General features: G+C 37.7%; 1 protein-coding gene across 1 annotated transcript; it reads left to right on the top strand.

The window, feature by feature from the left end:
• Window positions 1-772: 772 nt before the first annotated feature.
• Window positions 773-10,773, top strand: LOC102224648 (mitoferrin-2-like). The gene is made up of 4 exons (XM_014476148.2): window positions 773-1,111; window positions 6,967-7,195; window positions 7,338-7,394; window positions 8,273-10,773. Exons 1-4 carry the CDS (start codon window positions 773-775, stop codon window positions 8,848-8,850), a joined length of 1,203 nt encoding a protein of 400 aa, XP_014331634.1. The 3' UTR covers window positions 8,851-10,773.
• The last annotated feature ends 10,542 nt before the right edge of the window (window positions 10,774-21,315 follow it).

The following is a 21,315-nucleotide window of genomic DNA, read 5'->3' as shown; positions in this document are numbered from 1 at the left end:
TGCACTTTTCACCTCCTTTACTGCTTCTGCATATGACATTCTCTTCTCTGTTTTTAGTTTTTGAACTTCTACTGCTTCTTTTCTCACCATACACCCTGCATATGCTGCAGTATGATCTCCTCCACAGTTGCAACATCTTATCGGCTTCTCTCCACATTCCCCATAAGAATGTTCTCCTCCACACCTACCACATCTTTGCTTCCCATTACATATTTTTGCTATATGTCCATATCTCTGACATTTGTAGCATCTCATCGGTGGAGGAATATAATTCCTAACACTGAAACTCAAATAACCAATCATTATTTTATCTGGTTTTTCTTTTCCTTTAAACTCTAATAGCACAGAAGTGCTATCCACTCTTTCTCCATTTCTGAAAGCTTGCAGTCGTCTGATATTTGTCACTTCTCCTCCTTTAATGATTTTCTTTAACTCAAAGGAAGGATTCAATGTAATGGGACATCCAAAAACCGTGACATCCCGCCGTTACAAAACCGTCAACGCCCACTTTTTAAAGCCCCGCCTACTTACCCAATCGAATTGAGTTATGTAAATCTTGACAGCAACCGTACCCAATAAGATTCGTTTTCGGGGCTGGCCACGCCCATCAACATTCTAATTCCCGGATCTTCTCAGCTACTGCCAAGTGTCCGCCTTAACCGCCGGCTGGGGGGACGAGGAGGTGAACAACCGGGAACATTACATCAACAGTAGGCCCTCCGGTGTTCTCGGTACAAACACGTCTAACGGACTTAACACGTTCGCCTGCGTAATGGAAGCGGACGGGTTTGTTCCCTCCTCGACCCTGGAATCGCCGGCTGTTGAAAGGCGGGTCACGGGCACTATAGCCGCGACGGGGTTTGGGATTTTTGGCAACAGCGTCTTGGATGCCACGGGGGGCTTTGTCGGGTCCTTTACGCCGAGAATGACGGGGGAGCCGGATTTTGTCTCCATGTTGCACCGTGCAACTCCCGAGCCCTCGGCCTCCGTTGAGCCAGAAGTAGACTATGAAGGACTGCCTCAAGGAGCAGCTAGCAGCACACATATGCTGGCTGGAGCTGTGGCTGGAATCATGGAGCACTGTCTTATGTATCCCGTCGACTGCGTCAAGGTATCACAACAATTATTTATAAAATATAATGTATTTTGAAACTTTTTGGGGAGTTCGTTATGTCATGTGGGCGCAGTCCCCCCGGTTGCGTAAAGCGGGAGACAGCGTAGGCCCCAAAACAAGCCTGCGTAGTTGTTAGTTAGCTTCTAAGCTAACCTATACAACCTTGCTAACAGAGGTCAGCTAACCGTATTACATATAAAACGAAACACGGGAGAAGAAATGTATATTTTAAAAGCAATTTTAACAATTAGTACGCGGTAAAAATGCTAATTGTTGTAGTTTATGACCCTAAATGATCATTAGCAGTCACTAAATGTGTCTGTCCTCCAACATGTATGTAATGTTTTTGTTCCATCTCCAGTTTTAAATCTTATATCAGCCTCTCTAAAGCCTGCTTGAAATCAAATTGCTCACTATGCACATGCATACGGCATTTTAAGTGAAATACAGCTTTTTGCCATTTAATTATTATCAAGTGAAATTCATGTAAGTACATTAATAACCTGGGGAATTTGGTTTCGGTTTTATTTCTCAGGCTGGAGCCTATTGAAACCGATCAGATTATGAACACCCCTTAGCTAATCTGGAAAGTCCAATGTGACGAGATAGACAGAGGTTGTATTGGGTAACTGGGATTGAATAAGCAGCCTCTATACACAATGGAGACTCCAGCTGAATAAAATCTCCGAAATTAGTCATAATTTGATTATTTAAGTCTGTTGATTTCCAATTATTTTAAACAGCTTGTGAGAAAATGAAAAGGGAAATTTCATTAATTACTTCTTCAAGCAATTTATATAACTTAAAACAGCACTTAGACCATCTCTGTCCATTGCCCAGCATGTTTAGACATTGAGTTGATTTATGTTCAATGATTACATTTGAAGCAACTTGATGCTTAGGTGACAAATGTACTAGAGGTGATTCAGGCCACTCTGCAATTCCTCCAAATTGATCCTGCTATCTCTGTCAACCTTAGTTAAATTTTTTTTTTTTTTTTTTTTGCAAAAAAGTAAACATGCCTTCTTTTTCTTGTGGGTGCATAAATAAAATGATCTTTTTGACTTAAAACACATGATATTAGTGTTGGAAGTGACGGGCAGCTGTTTAATGTTGGTTATTGTACAGAAAAACAAAGTTTTCTTCTCTACAAATGTATTGACAATCAAGTTATCTTAATGTTACTATTTGTTTTTGGCTGAATTGCCTCAGACTTGTTTCCCCAATATTTACAGTATCTATTGATCGATGTGCATTGGTGCACCAATTTTATGATTCACAAATCTGTAGAAACTGGTCTCTCTTAAATGCTCTCTAATTTATTTTTCTGCTATAGTACCTTATTATGTTTTTTTTTTTGTCCACTAAAAGTCTAAAAGAAAAATACTTAAAAATGCTGAAAATGTCCATGTAGACGCCATTAAACCGCATAGTGCAAAAATCATTCAAACTGTTTATCAACTTTCATTTGTAAGCTGAAAAAAATAGTTGGGTGAAAAAACAGCAGAAATTATAAACATTTTTCTGTGACTGAAACTTTAAATGAGACGTAAAAGTTATTTTAACATTGAAGCAGGATGAGGATCCTCCCTAATAATCTTCTTTTTAACGTCTTTACAGTTTAAGGAAATCAGTTGGAAGTGTTTACTGTAAAACTCCACAAAGTAGCTTCCTGTTGGCCGTGGCTGCTTCTTTTTAGGGTTTTAGTTTCATGTTGTCTTACGCTGTCTCTGGAACACCCTGCACTTAACTGGGAATTTAGCTGTAGTTAATTGTCTTTTTCTAATTTTATCAGTTTCCTCATGCCTTCAGTTTGTTTGAAATGCATCATAGAAGATCATTGTGTTGGTGAAGAGGTTTGGTTAAGTAATTAGCTTTATTGAATGTTTAAGCTGTTTGTTACTTTGCCTAAATTGTTGACTAGATTAACTCAGATTATACTTAACTGTGAGACTGGGTGAAACAAAAATATTGTGCTTTAGAGGCTTTTTTAAATTTCTGAAATAATTTGATTAATCTTTATTTAAAGTTTTGTTTGAACATTTATTGGCCACTTTCTTTTATAAGGAAGCACCTGAGTTAACTACTTGCTAATATGAGTAGCCTACTGATCTTAGTACTAATTAATCTCATTAAAGTGATTTAAAATTAATATTTTGAGTAGCATTTTATTTAGACTGCTTCTTCAGAGTATGTTACATGTGTAGAATTACACTTTTTATGAATAATATTAGTAAGTTTGAACTTTTACTGCATCTTTTTTATTGTCTACAAAAGCTTGTAGTTTGTTTGTCTGAATATCAGCGGTGAAACTAAGAGGTGAAACACTTTGCAACAGGTGACAAAACATGTCCTGAATCTCCAAGTTTTGTTTTTATTTTGTTACTTATGTAAAGGAAGTATGCAATAATTTGTTGTGGTGGAAATCCACGTCAGTCCTCACATGCTTTTCAGCTGTTCTTAGAAGAGATGCAGTGGGAAAACAAACACAGATCTGATTATTTCCACTGCTCACATGGGAGGTGTGTGATTCATACCCGTTTTCCTACATTTTCACTGTTTTTCCAGTTGGTAAGCAATTTATAATGACGAGGATCCCACTATCATCAGCAAATGTAGGACAAAATGTCAGAGAAAAAATGTGCTGTAATCTGGGTGTTGCAACGGTTCAGAGTTCAGACCTTGATCTGATTGTTCATAAACCTGTCTGCCAAACGGTGATGAACTGAACTAGTGTTAATAGGTTAAAGTTCATAATGCGGGAAACTGATTAGGACAGAAGTATTTCTGTGAATTAGCTTCTAAATGTGCTTCCACTAAACTTTGAATTATATAACAGATAATTCACTAATGTTTTTATGTCCTCTTTTGAAATCTTAGAGAAGTTAAACATTTTTAGTCAATATTTGCAGAAAGAAAGGATGCTTTAATCAATTTCTGATCATTAATGTTCAGAAATACATGGATCCTGAGCACCCATGAATGCTCAGGATGCTGCTGGCATGTTTTTCTTTCACACTAAAAGATATTTTGCATTTTTTTCAGGTCAGCTTTAACAGACTGCACCAACATGGTTTAATTTGGTTAACAGACCTGCTATAATGTTGTGACAACCTAAAACATGTATGAATGTTTCTTCCTGTTGCTAATGCTCAGTTTTTGTATGACTTGTTGATAATTCTGGCAGTAACAGGTTACTAATTTTCTCACATCAACTATACTTTACACGCTTTTTTTCTTTTCTGTAGAATCACAGATCTATATTTTATAGATCAAAATATGCTGATAAACACTCTATTTGAGAACAGCTACTCAATAGTGAACTTAACACTGCATTAGCATAAAGCTGCAGCAAACTATTGGTTTAGTTATTGATTATTCCAGCCATTATTTTTGAGGAGTAATCATTTTTAAAAATGGTGCATTCTACAAATATTTTATGGAACCACTGAAGGATTTTTATGCAATATTATAGACACATTAAAGAATTCAAATCAGTAAATAAATCAGTTCCTTTTTACAATAAGAAAATAAACACTTTATTTCCTAGAATGCAATAGCATGGCATTCTTTTAGTAATTCTGAACTGGGTGAAGATACATTTTTGCCACTTTGAGTTTTGGCTGAAACATATGTACAAACTGTGTGTGTATGTATATGTGTGTGTGTGTGTGTGAAGCCTTTAATCCTGCTCTGAATATGTTTTATTTTTAGAAGATGGCCTTCTTTGAGTCTGTGTACTCCAGTATACAAATGAATCAATTACTAAATTAGTTGATCATTCTTTCAATCGATTAATTTGATTAATCGTTTCAGCCCTACACTAGTGTGAGAAATTGGTACAAAGTAATTGGTAGCATACAATAATGACTGATGAATAAGCCTGCAGTGTTTCTTGCTACTCCATACAGTTGTAAGCAACCCATTAACGTTGAAGGAGGATAGAAACCTTTTGTACCGTGTTTGAAGAACATTTGTAGTATTTCTGCTGCAAAGATTAAGCAGTAACGAGGAAACCAGTGTGATGACATCTGAATACATTCCAATCTGAGATGTGTCAGTCTGAACACTTCGCTTCCTTTACTGATACACCTGCTAGTCACATCTAGCAGCCGTTCAATTTCACGTAATTGAACGTCAGCTCTGAAAGTCGCTGCAGGGTGTGTATGTAAAAGTCTCCTGCAATCCAGATTTGATGCCTTTCTTGCAAAGAAATGATCAGTTGATTTTTTTTTAACAATCACAAGGACTGTTTGAAGTGTGCATCCACCATAAAGAAACACAAGGCAGCATATTTCATATTTCAGCCTGGAATATAAATACCAACCAGAGAGCTTTGACCTGGTTAAGTTGCTACCTGTGAAACAGAAATAACTCACAGGTCACTGGTTTGATAGCAGAAGTCGCTGATTAGTGATGACGTTTCCAAAATGTTTCAACACATGAAACAGCTCAGTATGTTTTTAGGTCAGGACTTTAACCTTTTGTGCTTTTAGATCAGGGGTCTCAAACTCCAGTCCTCGAGGGCCGCAGTCCTGCAGTTTTTAGATGTGCCACAGGTGCAAAACACTGGAATGAAATGGGTTAATGACCTCCTCCTTGTGTAGATCAGTTTTCCAGAGCCTTAATGGCCTAATTATTCTGTTCAGGTGTGGTGCAGCTGAGGCACATCTAAAAGTTGCAGGACTGTGGCCCTCGAGGACTGGAGTTTGAGACCCCTGGTTTAGACCATCAGAACGTGTGTTTTCTTTGGGGGTTCCAGCTCAACTAACCCTAAAGTTCATGTAAGAATCAAAACGAAAAAGCGGAAATAAAGGTAGATGCAAAAGAAAATCTGATGAAGGTTCAATTATTTTTTGATATTTTTTTTTACTGATTAAAGATTCAGTCTGAATCTATGCAACAATCCCAACTGCTTCAAATCTTCTTCTAAAAAGAGATACGCAAGTCAGGCCAGCAAGGGGCGGCATTGTACAGATTCAAACTTTTATCAGAGTCAAAATCAGATTCTTCTTTACGCAGTACTTTAAAGCAGTGTTGGTATGAACATAAATGTACAGACATAATGTGAAGCAGTTTGGTTGATTTTCAGATTCATCATGATGTGACCGCTGAGGTTTATTTAGGCCCAAAAGAGGAGGAAAAAAATGAATAAATAACAATATTCTTAAAGTAATAAAATGTGAATGTAATATGAAATAAATGTACCAATAAATATGCCATTAAATATGCCTTTCAAATGATTAAATTAAATGATAACATTTCACAATAAATGTGCTTAATGATTATATCAGTCTGTGTTAATTCAAATATTAAATTTGAGTAATTCAAATGTAATAATTGGAATTATTAAATACCCATAATTCAGATAATTATGGGTGTTTTGTAGGAGGGTCGGCACTCTGGCCCTGTTTTTTTTGGTCTTGGTCTCTGTTTTAGGAGTAAAAAGATCAGTGCTTCTGAAATATTTTACGCATTATTAATCTCTAAAGCAGTTAGACTAAAAAAAGTCTGAATGCAGTCATATTCAAGAAATTAGAATATGCTAACATGTGAGGTTCATTTGTCAGATTTAAAGCACCCTTTGAAAATAACGTTAAAGATAATATTTTATTTTTTTATTCATCTGTAACCTAATTTTAAATGTCATGTTTTCTTTAACTGTAGCAGAAAAACATAATTAACATTAAAAAAAGTCTGGAAATCCTCGATCTATTGATAAAGTTCCTGAAATGAGTGGACTTTCCAATAATATTCTACTACTTATTGAACGGATCTGTAAGTACATTTAAAAACAGCAGTAGTTTCCCTAAAGCAACAGTTAAATTGTTGTTTCATTGTGTTTTCTGCAGACCCGTATGCAGAGTTTGCACCCGGAGCCGGGGGCGCGCTACCGGAACGTGATGGATGCCCTGCGGCAGATCGTACGGACGGAGGGGCTGTGGCGCCCCATCAGGGGGGTCAACGTGCTGGCCGTGGGGGCCGGACCTGCACACGCTCTTTACTTCGCTTGCTATGAGAAAATAAAGTTTTCACTCAGCGACGCAATTCATCCGGGCACGAACAGCCACTTTGCAAACGGTGAGATTATTCAGAAAGTAAAATTTTTACTTTAATTTCAGATATTATTCCCAATTCAAGCTCAATATTAGAGGTAAAACAGTGAACTATATACTGTAGGCGGTGGAGGGAGATGCATATCTTATTTGTTTGTGATTTGTAGGTGTAGCAGGTTGTGCAGCTACTGTCCTACATGATGCCATCATGAACCCAGCTGAAGGTAAAAACCCTTTTCAGCCTCTTTACCTTTTGTTTACATGATACACACACACACTGTTCAAAAGTGTCTCTTCAACTTTAGAAACTTTTAATATTTCTGCGTTTCTTCTAGAAGATTACAGAGAATCTGTGGCTAAAATTTCCATTTTTTAAAATTTTCTTTTCTACCTACAATGGCCCTAATTCTCAGTGGTATTGTTTGAACCATTTCTTTTTTCTGTTCTGGAATTGCCTTTCCGCCATCTTTGTTTCTGTATCAGCTGACTCTGCTTAAGAATGACTAGTGGCGCCGTCTGCTGGCCATCCTTAAGATCAGCATCAAACTAAAAGTAAAAGAAGGTCTAAGCACACAGTATTAGTATGGGTGCACTGATTTCCTTAATTTTGGGAAATCAATGATTGGCTGATATTTACATGTGATGCTGATTTTATTTACCTCAGCAAAGGTCTAAAAATCAGACGCTTTCTTCTTCTGCTCTCCTATTAGAGCGGTTTGACTGACAGACCAGCATGCAGGTCATGTCTGCACATTAGCAGTTAACAATGTTCATCCCACTGTATCCAACTCAACAACTTTATTGCTGTATTTAGCAACATTTCAGACAAAAGTTGGAAAATCGGCAGGTTATGCTCTGTAAAGATCAACGATTGGCCAGAAAACTGGAATTGGTGCACCCTTAGTTTATTTATTTATTTTAATTTTTAAAAAATTGTAAGTCTGTTGTTTTCATTCTGTGTAATTTTTTGTCTGTCACATAAAATCAAACTAACGTGTTAAAGTGTGTTTGTAATGAGACAGAGTGTGTAGCGCTTGTGTTTCTCTTTCCTTCCTGGCCCGAAGAATCTTATAAATCTTGTATTTTCATCGTCCCTCCTCAGTTGTAAAGCAGCGGATGCAAATGTTCAACTCGCCCTACCGCGGCGTCCTGGACTGCATGGGCTCTCTGCTGAGACAGGAGGGTCCGGCGGCCTTCTACCGCAGCTACACCACGCAGCTGACCATGAATGTGCCGTTCCAGGCGCTGCACTTCATGACCTACGAGTATCTGCAGGAGCTGCTGAACCCCCACAGACAGTACAACCCGTCCTCGCATGTCGTGTCGGGCGCTCTCGCCGGCGCCCTGGCCGCCGCGGCAACCACTCCCCTCGACGTCTGTAAGACGCTCCTCAACACGCAGGAAGCTCAAGCCGTCCATGTGATCCAGGCTGGAGCGGCCGCAACGGCAGCGGCGGCCTCGGGTCCGGAGAGCCGCTACATCTCCGGTCTGAGCGAGGCGTTCCGGACTGTGTACCGGACCGGAGGAGTGCCGGCGTTCTTTAAAGGCGTCCAGGCCAGAGTCATCTACCAGATGCCTTCCACCGCCATCAGCTGGTCGGTCTACGAGTTCTTCAAGTACATCATCACGAAGCGGCAGCACGAAAAGAGGCTGCGTGGCGATCGGGACGGAGACAAATGAACCAGATCTGGTGTTGCTAATAAATTCTCAGCATTACATTCGGTTCACAAAAGAAGGCGGGTTAAGGTTCTTGGCGCAAAAAAGTCAACTTTATTTTGTTTACAGAAATAATGTGTAGTTCATATGAAAATCCAGGGAAGGCAAGTTGACCTTTATGGGCTCTGAGTTCAACTCGGCGCCTGGAGGAAGCAGGAAGTTGTGACTCCAGCTGTGTTTTATTCCAGCTTTCATCTTGATGAGCATCTCCTAACTGGCTTTTTAGGGGGGGAAAAAAAACATCATGCACATGTATAGGATGGAAAAGGTGCAGCTATTTTCTGACCACCAGAGGGCGCAGTGTTGCACAGATGCAACAGAAAGGACCTATGAAAACACAGAAGCTTTAGGAGATCATTTGAGTTTGCCCCGTTTTTGCACATTTCCGAATGTTATTAGCAGGTGACTGGAAGTCAAACTGTTCAGAGCAAAGAAATGAAAACATCAGAAGACATCAGTGTGGAGCCAACAGAGAGAAATGATCACTGGCAAAAGGCATGGGCCGGCGAGAGACGCTTGGTTTCATGGTATCACGGTTTTAACAGACATGATATAAATGCTTAGTCCTGATTAAATAATATAATTTAGTAAATTTATAATACATTTATTAGGGCTGAAACGATTCAAATCGTCAACTAGTTTAGTAATCAGTAAAGTATTCACTCAAAAACAAAACCATTTTCTTAAAGATTAACACTGTCGGAGCAGTAATTAAGCCAAAGCTGTAAAAAAAAGACATTTTGCATTTAATATGTAAACAAATCATTTTTTTGTTTGTAAAATAATATATAATAATTTATTTCTTCTACAGTCTATATAGTTATACCTAATATCTCTATGCTGAGATTGAAATTGAAGTCAAAATTCTTGTTCGTGGAACAATTTTAGACTTTACACCTGATTCTGAAAAAATGTTGGTAAGTTAGCATTACCAAAAAAGAGAAAACAACAAAATACTACTTTACAAACCAATAAATTACTTTTAAAAAACGGAAATTGACCTGAAACTTGTTACTGGTTGATTTGAAGTCCTTCTTTTCTGGATATTTAGTGAATTAGTTCATCCAAAAAAACTCTGAAAAGCTGCATTTGTTGTATCTTTATTTAAATACATTAATTGGGGTTAAGAGCCACTGTGAAAGGCGCAGATCCCCGGTTTAAACCATGATGCTGTTTAATCTTTTAGGTTTGATATTTGTCGATACGCTGGCCCATTCTTACCTGTCTTTGAAAAATTTTCTCTCTGTCTTCAGGATCCATTCGGTCCGGCGTATTGCATTCTTCCTAAGTGAATTTTAAACACTTTTTTTATGTATATCCCACAAAAAAGGTGATGAGAGTCTTTATTTTTGTCAGTATTTTGTACTTACACTACAGTAGCACTTACAGGCAAATATTTTATTTGACTTAGTACAGACGCTCCGATAACAAAACGCTCACAGGACCAGGAAATTACTGATACACGCCTTCAGCTAGCCGCAATACAGCCAACGCACAACTAAACATGTTCTTGTTTTGAAGCCATAAACTGGAGATAAGATGTAGAAAAGTATTTAAAGATATTTCAATCTCCCCGAAACTCTTATTTTGAAGAGAAATCTAAATTTGTACGATGTGCTGTAAATATTCAGAGCTTTGCACCTTGAATGAAAGCCTGTATGTGTGGCGAGCCGAGTTTGAAATCCTGGAAAGCCAAAGACTGAGAGCTAGTAAAGGACAGGAAGTAGTTTGACGGTTGAACACACTTACTTACTATGAAATGCTTGAACAGTGTTTGAAAGAGACACCTGCTTTTTGTGAATTGTAAATAAACGTGCTAAAGGCAGCTCCTCGCAGAAGCAGGGTCTTCTCTTGGTGCTGGCTGGCCAAGCGCTGAGAGACCAGAAATGTGTCTGCTTGTCTTTCTTTCCTCACCTTCTCTCCTTTCAGCAAGACGCAGCACAACCAGCCACAAATACCCGATAAGAGCTTTTATCTAGCAGACGGTTGTTATTTTAACCTCCCGTCGGCTGCTTTAACACTTAATTTAGGAACACTAACTCCAGCAGGATGTTGAAGAAGTGATGTAAAAGTATCTAGAACTTTCGTAGTTTATAGGAAAAAGGGGAAAAAGAGTCTGTTGCATTTTTCTCTTAAGAAATGTTTCCTCAGATGCCGAGAGTTGGGTAGTAACTCACTACATTTACTTGAGTAACTTTAAGAAACAAAAACCTTTACTTTTAAGAGTATTTTTTACTACTTTGTACTTTTTACCTTACTTGAGTATTTTTATTATGAAGTATTTCTATTCTTGCTTGAGTAAAATTTCTGGATTTTCTACCCACTGAATGAAAAACAAACTTATTTTAACCAAAAATCCAGCAGACACAGAGACACAGCTGCAGGTTTTGTTAAAGTTTCATCAGTTTTTCTATTGAAAGAAACTGATTTGGAAAGATGTCATTTTGCCTGATTTTGTTAGTTTTGTTTACTTGTATGAATTGTCATTTTTGTTCTTTAGAATACCAAAATTTACACAACTTTATATTTGGTCCATCTGATGATGTAATTTTTAAACATTAAATTATTGATAATTTGATCAGTTACTCAGTACTTGAGTAGACTTTTCACTGGATACTTTTTTTACTCGAGTAATTTCTTGGACGGCTTTTTACTTTTATTTGAGTAAAATTACGTTGAAGTAATGTTACTCTTACTTGTGTACAATTTATGTATCTCTGCAAATGCCAATAGAAAATATATATGTGCGTGTTTTATTTAAAAGATTGATGCACACGTGAGGAACCAAACGTATTTAAATAACTTTATGCTCTCATGCAGTATGTAACTTTAATAAAAAATATGTTGCTTCATTTGTTAAAACTGTCACCATGTTGTGGTAGCATGTTATGAGAAACTTAATCTGTGAAAAAATTGAGCTTCTGCCTTTTTCCAGTTTGCCCAGTGACAACAAGAAACAACCAATCAGAGCCAGGAGGCGGGTCTTAGCGCTGTCAATCAAATCAGGCTCATTCTCCCTGCCCCGCTCGCTGTTTGCTACACTGCAGCTAGCTTAGCCTGCTAATGCTCAGGCTAGTTAGCATTAACATTGATGATGGCAGATAAACAGTTTTCCTTTAAATGTCTTTCTGCCTCATTTAGTAGCGAGTACATGAGAATGAGTGACAGCGTTAAGACCCTCCTCCTGGCTCTGATTGGTTGTTTTTGCATCTCTTCAGACGGCAGCAGCAGCCCAGGGATGAAGCGGAGGAGATCGATCTTTTCACAGATTATTTATTACACTTTTATGACATGGTGGCAGTTTTGACAAACATATAAAAAACATATTTTTTTAATAAAAGTTACATATTATACCTTTAATCAGAGAAAATCCACCATACATTCCAATTTGTGCATGCATTTTTGTCTTTTTTGTATCCTCATACAGTTGATACGGGTTATTTTATATTCTCACATTTCATATTATTACTTTTTACTATGGTAGATGTTTTTATTTTAGATGTTTATCAGAGAACGCTGTCACAGCATTTTGAGAATCATCCACCATTCTGTCCTTCAGGACCACAAGGCTCTGCAGCTGCCTAAACTTTCCTCCCTAACAAATAGTTTGTTTGGTGACAGTGCTTGAACTTCAATGCATTTCGCCTCACTGGAAACAGAAGGCAATCATTCAAAGTGAACATGGTTAACAAAGGCACACGTCTCTGATTTAGATGCATTTAGTTGATCTTAAATTATAATATGTTAGAATATAAAAGCCTCTCAAAAGAGAAAACTACATTAGTTCTAGTTAGTAGATTTTATTAGTTTGTCTTTTTTTCTTTAACCAAACTAATAAGCGTCATTGATCTGCTGCTGATGATTTCATTGGACTGTTTATAATAAATGATTGGGGGAAAAAACAAGTAAAGTGGCTTTAGAAATAGCGTCTTGTCCTGATTGATCTTCAGTTTTTCAAAATTACAGGATTCATCTAAATGAGTGGTATATAAACGGTGATTCATCAAATTGACTTTTTTTTTTTCTTTTTCGTTTTACCTGCTCAACAAACAGCATTTTTATGAAATCAATTTATCATTAAAGATCCAAAGCATAAGAAGAGCTTCAAACTGTTATCTTATTAAAAGCAAAAACATCATTTAGTTGTTTCCTATTTTGTTGGCCAAAGTTTTATCATTATTGATTTGTGGTCAGGGCCGAACAAGGTCATTTCATGTGCCATAAATGGCCCCTTGGCCACACTTTTAACACCCCTGAATTAAACCGTCGGCTTGGTGAGCTGAAGTAAAGTATCTTTGTTGTTACTATATCAATAAATCCAAAATAATTGCAGATGCTCACAGGAAACATGCCAGGATTCAAACCCAGACCTTTCTTGCTCAAAGGCAGCAGTGCAGCCCCAGTTTGTTTATGTGAAACATTTCCCCTATAATCTTGGAATTCCTCAGGGTTCAGTGCTTGAACCAGAATTCTTGAAGTGGGCTTCCATTGTGCATTAAGAGCTTTGTCTGTGGCTTTGTGCTGTCGGCCCCCAGCCTGTCAGAGGAGACGCTAACACAGCCGTCCTGCTGCAGGCTGAAGCTGCTTTAGGACACACTGACCATATTTACTCATTCTGCTGCTCCAAGCATGCATTATCTGCATCTACTGCTTCTTTGTTTTTTCTTTTTTTTCTTGATCAAAGTTACCGATTTACTGGCATTTCGGTTTAAATGTGACAGAATAACATGTTATTTCGCTTATGCTTCCTTGAACAGGTTGGGATACGTCTTTGGGCTCTACAATGTTATAGATAATAAAAAAAATTAAAAAATAACAAAGGAAACAAACATTAAGAACTATTACTCTGTAAACTAAACATTTAGTCGACCCGTAGACATAGCACATGTAATCAGATTTGGGTTACTAGTTACATTTACTTGAGTAACTTTTTTTTTTTTTTATTGTACTTTCAGGAGTTTTTTTACTACGCTATACTTTTTATTCTACTTGAATAATTTTATTATAAAGTATTTCTACTCTTACTTGAGTAAAATGTCTGGATTTTCTACCCACTGAAAGACAACAAACATGTTTTAACTAAAAATTCACCAGACAGACACACACACCTGCAATTTAAAGTTTCTGAAGTTTTTCATTGAAAGAAACTGATTTGGAAAATTTTTCTTTTGCCTGATTTTACTATTTTTTGTGACTTTTATAAATTGCTGTAATTTTGGTTCTTAAAATATCAACATTTCCATTTAACTTCATGTTTTGGTCCATCCGATGATGTACTTTAAAAATATTAAATAACTGATAAGTGGATCAGTAACTCAGTGCTTGAGTAAACGTTTTACTAAATACTTTTTTACTTTTGAGTGATTTCTTGGATGGTACTTTTTACTTTTACTTGAGGAAAATATGTTGAAGTTGTGCTACACGTACTTGAGTAAAATGTTTGTGTCCTCTGCCCACTTTTGCTTGTAATTTAGTTTCACTGCAGCAGAAAATCCATTTCCATCTCCACCAGTCTTTCAACTAACAAACCGTTAGCATGAATGCAAACAAAACATGCAATTTCAAATTAAACTTAATTGACTTGATTTTAGTCCCAAAAATGGCCACGATCGTTTAAGTTTCTATATTAAGATGCCTCAATAAAAGGTTGATTTTCAGTTATTTGGTTGAAGTTGGAGTGGATTAGCACGGCCTCCATCTTGTCTCTACGTCAGGTCCCGTTTCCTCCTGGCGCCTCGTGTTTGTTGTGATTGCCTGTGGCCTACAAGAAGAAATGTAATCTTTTCACGTCTGTCAGCTCAATTTACCGCCCTGCTCTGCTTCCCCTCCTCTCTGCTGCTGCTCAGTGGCAGTGACATGAATGTGAGGGTATCCATTCAGTTGGACGGAAACGCCTCAACAAGGAAGGTCACGGCCTTGTCTTGGAGGCACATGGCGGCGTGCCTGGTCAGAGCCAAGGTCAACTCCATGCAAGCGTGTATCACTGCAGTACAAAGACAAACGAGGTGAAAAGAGACCCTAATCACATTCTGAAACCCCCTGAGTTGATAAACTAGACAAAAGGTTTGTCTATGTTTAGTTCATAAAGACAAAACATGTTGAGCTTTGGACCAAACACACACTTCACCTTCTACAAGTTTGGCATGTTTTGTATAAATCTGTTTGAAAATACAGCTCTGGAAAAAAAGAAGAGTCCACTGCGCTAAACCGTGTTGAAAACTTCCTGGTTTTTCCACCAAATATTGATCTCTGAACTCTTCCTTAGTTAAAACATCTGTATTGTTGTTTCTAAATGAATATCAACTTGTTTTCTTTGCATTATTTGAGGTCTGAAAGCGCTGTATCTTTTTTGTTATTTTGACCATTTCTCATCTGCAAATAATTTCAAAATTTTTGCTTGCGAGTTTGGCTGTCGCATGAACAAAATTTCTGATCTGATGATGAATTTTATTAAACATCAGAATGAATTCAGCCCAGAAACATTTAGTGTGAACAGGACATTATCCTCAAGCTTTAAAATAAACTTTTGCCTTAATAAAACACAAGAGTCAGATCAATGTAACGCTCTTCCATCTCAGGATACAGAAACAAGCCGCTAAGCATTCTGGGAAATAGTTCCCACTCCTGTCTTTTTCTTCTTTCAGTTTTTTAAATGCTAACCTAAAACTCTAGTTTCTTCAACTCTTGGAGGTTTGACTAAATTAATAAAAAGTTAACACAACTTAGTGCTTTAAGTTTATCTTTCACAAACTCGCATTTAGGTTCAAAATCGAAAACTTTAAATTTATTTGACTTAAAGACTAGGAGATAGTAGACCCAACTAAATGCGGCTCAAATGTTTTACAGTGAACCTTTAAGGTTATGCCACTTTTTCTCATTTATATTTCTGACTCCAGAATTTCCCAGCTTTTGCAAGACGCGTATTAACGATTTTTAGTCAGACACACACGCACACACACACCACAATTTATGGGTGTTATTGTACGCAGTGACAGTTTAGGACAAATCTCAGTGGGTAGCACTGGATAAACATGGTGTGGTTGTGTATCTTCCCAGAAACATAATGTTTTAGCCCCAGAAAGCGGTACCAGTGAATGGATAAATGTGGATCACAGGATAAATATTTAGATTTCTGGAGCTGATGGACGAGCTGAAGCCGCTCCGTTGGCCAGCCTTCCTCCCATCTTCCACCTCGGCACACGGGAAACGAGTTAAAAAACACATTTCCAAACATCCCCATTCATTACAAAATCTATTAAGCTGACGTCAATGTGCATTACACGTCTAAGGCCTGAGACAGAGAAGACACTGTGCAGCCTCCACAGAGCACTTCTATAAAGGTTTTGCATGTGTCAGTTTTTCAGATTGGTGGATATCTCATTGTGGAGCTCGACTCCCACAGGCTGTGATCATGGAGATCAGCTCAAAGCTTTCTCCACTGATGCTTAGCAGTTGGCTGCAGATAAGCTCCTCACTTTATATCTTTGTATTAGATTGATAATCCAGAGCTTACAGTCAAATCTTGGTGCAGATCAGGTCCAACGCTGTTCTAAAGGGAGACGCAAACCGCCCTCCCAAAAATAAACGAACAGCCTTTTGTAAATGGAAATCATTGTGTTTTATTTCCAGCCTCCTTCAGACTGACGCCGCTAAATCAGGAGTGGCAAACTCAGTTTTGTTTTGGGCCAAATAAAAATCTGAATGTTCTTAAAGGGCCGGTTGTGCCAGAATGCATTGATAAAACATGTTAAACTGTTAAAATATCAATAAATAGCTGTTTGTTTCAGCATTCAATAAGTGTTTCTTGACATGAAATAATACTGAACATTTTTCACACTAATCAGTCCAGCCAGGATTTTGATTGTTTTTGTGATTTTGTGGTGCCAATTTAAGAATATTTGTATTGACTTTTTACAATTTTTGTGACAATGTGTGAGTCAATTGTCATATCGGTCCCAGACTATAACTTAACATCAAGTAAGGTTGAGGTAGCAGTCACTTAAACCCCTTGTTTTTGCCTAATTTTGAAAGAAATCCGCAATAAAAATCAGAAAAAAATGTGGGGATCTTTTGATTTTGTGTGAATTTTGAGGATTTGTGAAAAACTTATTGATGTAATTTAGAGTCCAGAGGGCCTCATAAAAAGCTACAATGGGCTGGATTTGGCCCGCAGGCCTTGAGTTTGACACACTAAATAATAAACAGGTAACATTACAGACGCTCAGATGTTTATTAGAAAATGTTGGTCAGGAAACAGCATCACGAAGACCGAGGTGCACAGCAAACAGGACAGAGATAAAGTTTCTGATGGATTAAGTTTAAAGGTGACCTATTGTGTTTCTTTAAACAGGTTAGGTTAGGTCTATGGTCTATACAAAACATACTCATTAAATTTTTTTTGCACAAAATCGTTCTCAGATAATGAGATTTTAGTCTGCTCAGTTCTGAATACTTTGAGCTCCATTCAGAATGAGCCGCTTCAGGGCGTCTTGTCTCTTTAAATCTCCAGCTGGCCACGCCCCCAACTCAACATTTACTCTCACATGAAAATTGCTGCTAATTTATGTGGAATTATACTACCATGCATCTTTGAAAAGCAAAAGTGGAGCCTTCTGCACAATCAACAAGATTGCAGCAAGCGGTTTCTGAGGCTGCATTCACAATGCAGCTTGAAGTGACCTGACTCTGTGTTTTTTAGGGGTGAGGGTTTACGTTCTGCGACCTGCATCTGATCTTTTCATGACAGTCTGAACAGCACAGATCTGGTTTTATTCTAATGCAACCCAGGCCACTTGGATATCCGATACGTATCCAATTTAAATGTGACCTGCTGTCCAGGTCGCATTCATCTGACCTGTACGTCACTGATACTCCACAAACGTCACTATTCTGCGCAAGCGGGTAGAAAAACAGCAACTACGACGGACCATAATGAGGATTCAGTTGTTAATATGCTGCTCAGGTCGGACAACAACTTTAGAATCTTAAGCTGTGCTCCACTAATAATCCATGTTTACTTCCGCAAACACTCAGCACTTCTTCTTTCATAGCTGGCTCTGTATGTGTGACGTTATTGTGCCCTCTACTGTTTGTGCGGGACACATTCTTTTGTTTGCAGTTCACGCTGGAAAACACATACAGGTCGCATATATTTGGAAGTGTGAACGAACACGGCAAAAAAAAATTAATTCGGAATTGGGTCACTGCAGTGTGAACGTAGCCTTAATGTCCTGGTGTAGGACTTGGAGGCCCAAAACACGGTTGTTTTCTGTTTGTTGCTCTCGTCAGAATAAACCAACAAAACCACCGATTCCAGAGAAAAACCGTTTCAGGGCTTAATTAAACCAGCACAACGCAGAAAGGGTCCAGTTACACTTGGTTACAAGTCAACAACAAAGCGCTTGACTTTTCCAGCAGCTGGAACTCAGCTTGGGTTGCTAGACGACAGGCTGGGTGTGGCTGGCGTTGCTAGGTAACGGGCAGTGCCTGCTGATTTGTGACTTTACGTTCCAGAAATATTTTTGAAACAAATCATTTTCCAGACCCCTAAGAACCATTGTGTTATTGCCAGAAAATGGCAGGGTGGGCTTTTTAAGGGCTCTGGCACAAGCACACGTCTGCATTATTATCAAGTTATATTTACTTGTTTTGCTTTTAGAACAACTTAAATCCTTGACTCAAGAAAATATCTGGTAATATAATTTATGAAATATGACATTTATTTAATAAATTAAATCTATTTAATAAACATGGTTAATTTAATAAGTTATATAATGATATTATATAATATAATATGCAACTATAAAATTCTATAATTATGTAATTATCACAAATTTGTGACTAAAAACATGTAGTTAGAATGGCCCAGTTAAAGTCCAGACCTAAATCCTTGTGAGACTCAAAAACTGTTGTTCATGTTCTTCATCCAGCTTGAATGAGATTTGGATGTTTTGCAAAGAAAAACTGAAAAAATTCAGCCTGTAGATGTACAAAACTCAATCGTGACAAATAAAGTTCCTGGGGTTTATGTGTTTAGAAAGTAAACAGTGTAGCTGCTTTTGCCTCCTTCATCCTGAAATCTCCATCCAGCCAGTTGCTAAAAGGTCAATGTCATCAAGATTTACTGCTGCTAAACAAAAGTTCAAGTTCAGCCGTCGCATTCTTGCAGAATAGCTTCATCCTTTTCAGCCAAGGCTCGGTAAGCTACAGTCACATGTGACCCTGAAAGTCTTTAAACCGAAAATCGGATAGAAATTAGTTGTATTTTATATGAAGGCTGCAACAAAAGCTAACTCTAGTAGTTGTTGCATCTAGTTTTATTGGTATCTTTATAGAATTTCTGCAAATAGAGCTTGCTGTTATTATTATAAGGTGCGATGTTTTTATACTACTTTTAATTTTCAAAGCAATACTTTTTATTTTCCACAAATATTGGAAAGATTTAACAAAATGTATTCCATCGGATTGTTTTTCATTAAGCTAAAACCAAGCTAAAAGGTACAGCATTATGTGAAATTTAATTTAATTTTAGTTTTTTGCTTTATATCACATTATAAAGTTATTCCCTCATCCAAAACATACCTGGAGTGTTGCCTTGATCTTTCATGCATGTTTCAGAAGTTAAAATGCCTGGATGGACTTAGTCCCGCCTTCAAGGCACAGCACCTCCTCATAGCTGCAGTTTCCACGTTTCTGAGCTTCCACCTAAGAGCAGCCCTCTCCTGAGGCTCTCCCACTCAGCTCCTTCAGACTAGCCACCAGCAATTAGCAAACACCTGCTGGCGTTGTGCATCTGCTGTACTCATTATAGGAGCTACTTCTCAGGGAAACGCTGGTTAAAACCTTTGCTGATAGAGGAGAACAGAAAGAATAGGAGCTTCTTAAAGAGACATAGACTCAATTTCAAGACATTAAATTACAGACTTACATTTTTTTTGTCATATTTGATATATATAGCATTTCTTTTACAACGGAAATTAACATGGCTATGTGATTGTGCTATAAAGTACATAATACTGCCTCTTTAAATGCTACGTTCATACTCTGCTTTTTCTCTTTGTAACCTACCTTTAGTTTTATTTAGCTTTTTTTTGTCAAACTAACCAACTGACCAAAAAATCTCACCAATATCTATGTATTTATTAAAATTAACATCAATTGTAATTTTTGCAAGAAAAAAAAATACTTTTATGCTTATATGGGTTCAGTGTTTGCGACATGACCTCATGTCTTGTGTATCATCCAGAATGCAGATGGTTTATAGATTTACTTACCAGATTTCTGGTTTTCTTTCTAACTGCGACTAACAACCTAACTAACCAACTAACAGAAAGAAACAGAACTATTCCACTTTGTTCTGTTTATTTATGTTTCAATTACTAACATGAAAAAAATTAAAATGGAATTGGGTGAAACTCAGAATTTAGCGTTCTTCCATCGGAGACCCAGTTTCAGCTCTGCAAAAATCTTCCTATGAAAACTTTATTTCATATGACTGCATAAATTAATATGTCATCAGCAAAAAAAAAAATATTGCTGTTACTGCAGCTGAATTGGTTGGTCTTAGCAAGTATCTAGGTCTAATTTATAGTCCAAATATCTCAGTACACTTGAATAAGAGAAAACTTACTCAAAAGTAACTTCTCAAGATATAGAAACTTGTTTTAAGTCAATGATTCCTTAAAATTGATGAAGGAGTATTAGCTCCAATGGCAGATTATTTCACTAAAATCATGGGGAAAATATCTTGTTACAAGTGAAATAATCTGCCAATGGAGCCAGTACTTTTTCATCAAAATTTAGGACTTAAAACAAGCACATATTTGTTGCTGAAAATATATTTTTAAGTTAGTTCTGACTTGTTTTAAGTTTACTAAGATATTTGCAATAGAAATTAGGCCAAACCTGGTGAGATTGTGTGCTTTTGTGCTGGTTGTTTCACAGGGAGCAGCATTTCAGCACCTCTCTGTGTTTCTGTGTTTGAACGCTGCCTGTCCGGGCCTGTCAGCTCTCAGAGCAGCAGCCTGTTGCAGCTCATTGACCACTGATGGCGGGAGTCTCGCTTACAAACTAAGTAATGGTCCGAGCCGTTTGAGTGCAGCTCAGACGGAAACCCGCCCAGCTGCAGAGCATTAAGTGAGCCGAGGAACACGGTCCAAACTGATAAAGAGAGCCGTGATCTCAGCACTTACTTCATACAGCAGGCTAACAGATTTCCACAACGAGACACTTTTACCATGGTAATACAAATACAACCTCTGAACAGTGAGCTGGAGCTGCTTGGTGACTCATACTTGGCTGATACGTGACTGCACTGCATTACTGAGATCATGCAGAGTGCTGTTTGGATAGAGTTTGCATCGCACTTACTCTATGCATGGGAAATGAATTCTTGTTTTTTAAGGAAATCAATCTTTATCACAATCATTT

The sequence above is a fragment of the Xiphophorus maculatus genome, chromosome 5 (genome assembly GCF_002775205.1).
Source record: "Xiphophorus maculatus strain JP 163 A chromosome 5, X_maculatus-5.0-male, whole genome shotgun sequence".
In the NCBI taxonomy this organism is placed as follows: domain Eukaryota; kingdom Metazoa; phylum Chordata; class Actinopteri; order Cyprinodontiformes; family Poeciliidae; genus Xiphophorus; species Xiphophorus maculatus.
The sequence above is the reverse complement of the archived record's forward strand: the minus strand, read 5'-3'. Positions and strand labels throughout refer to the sequence as shown.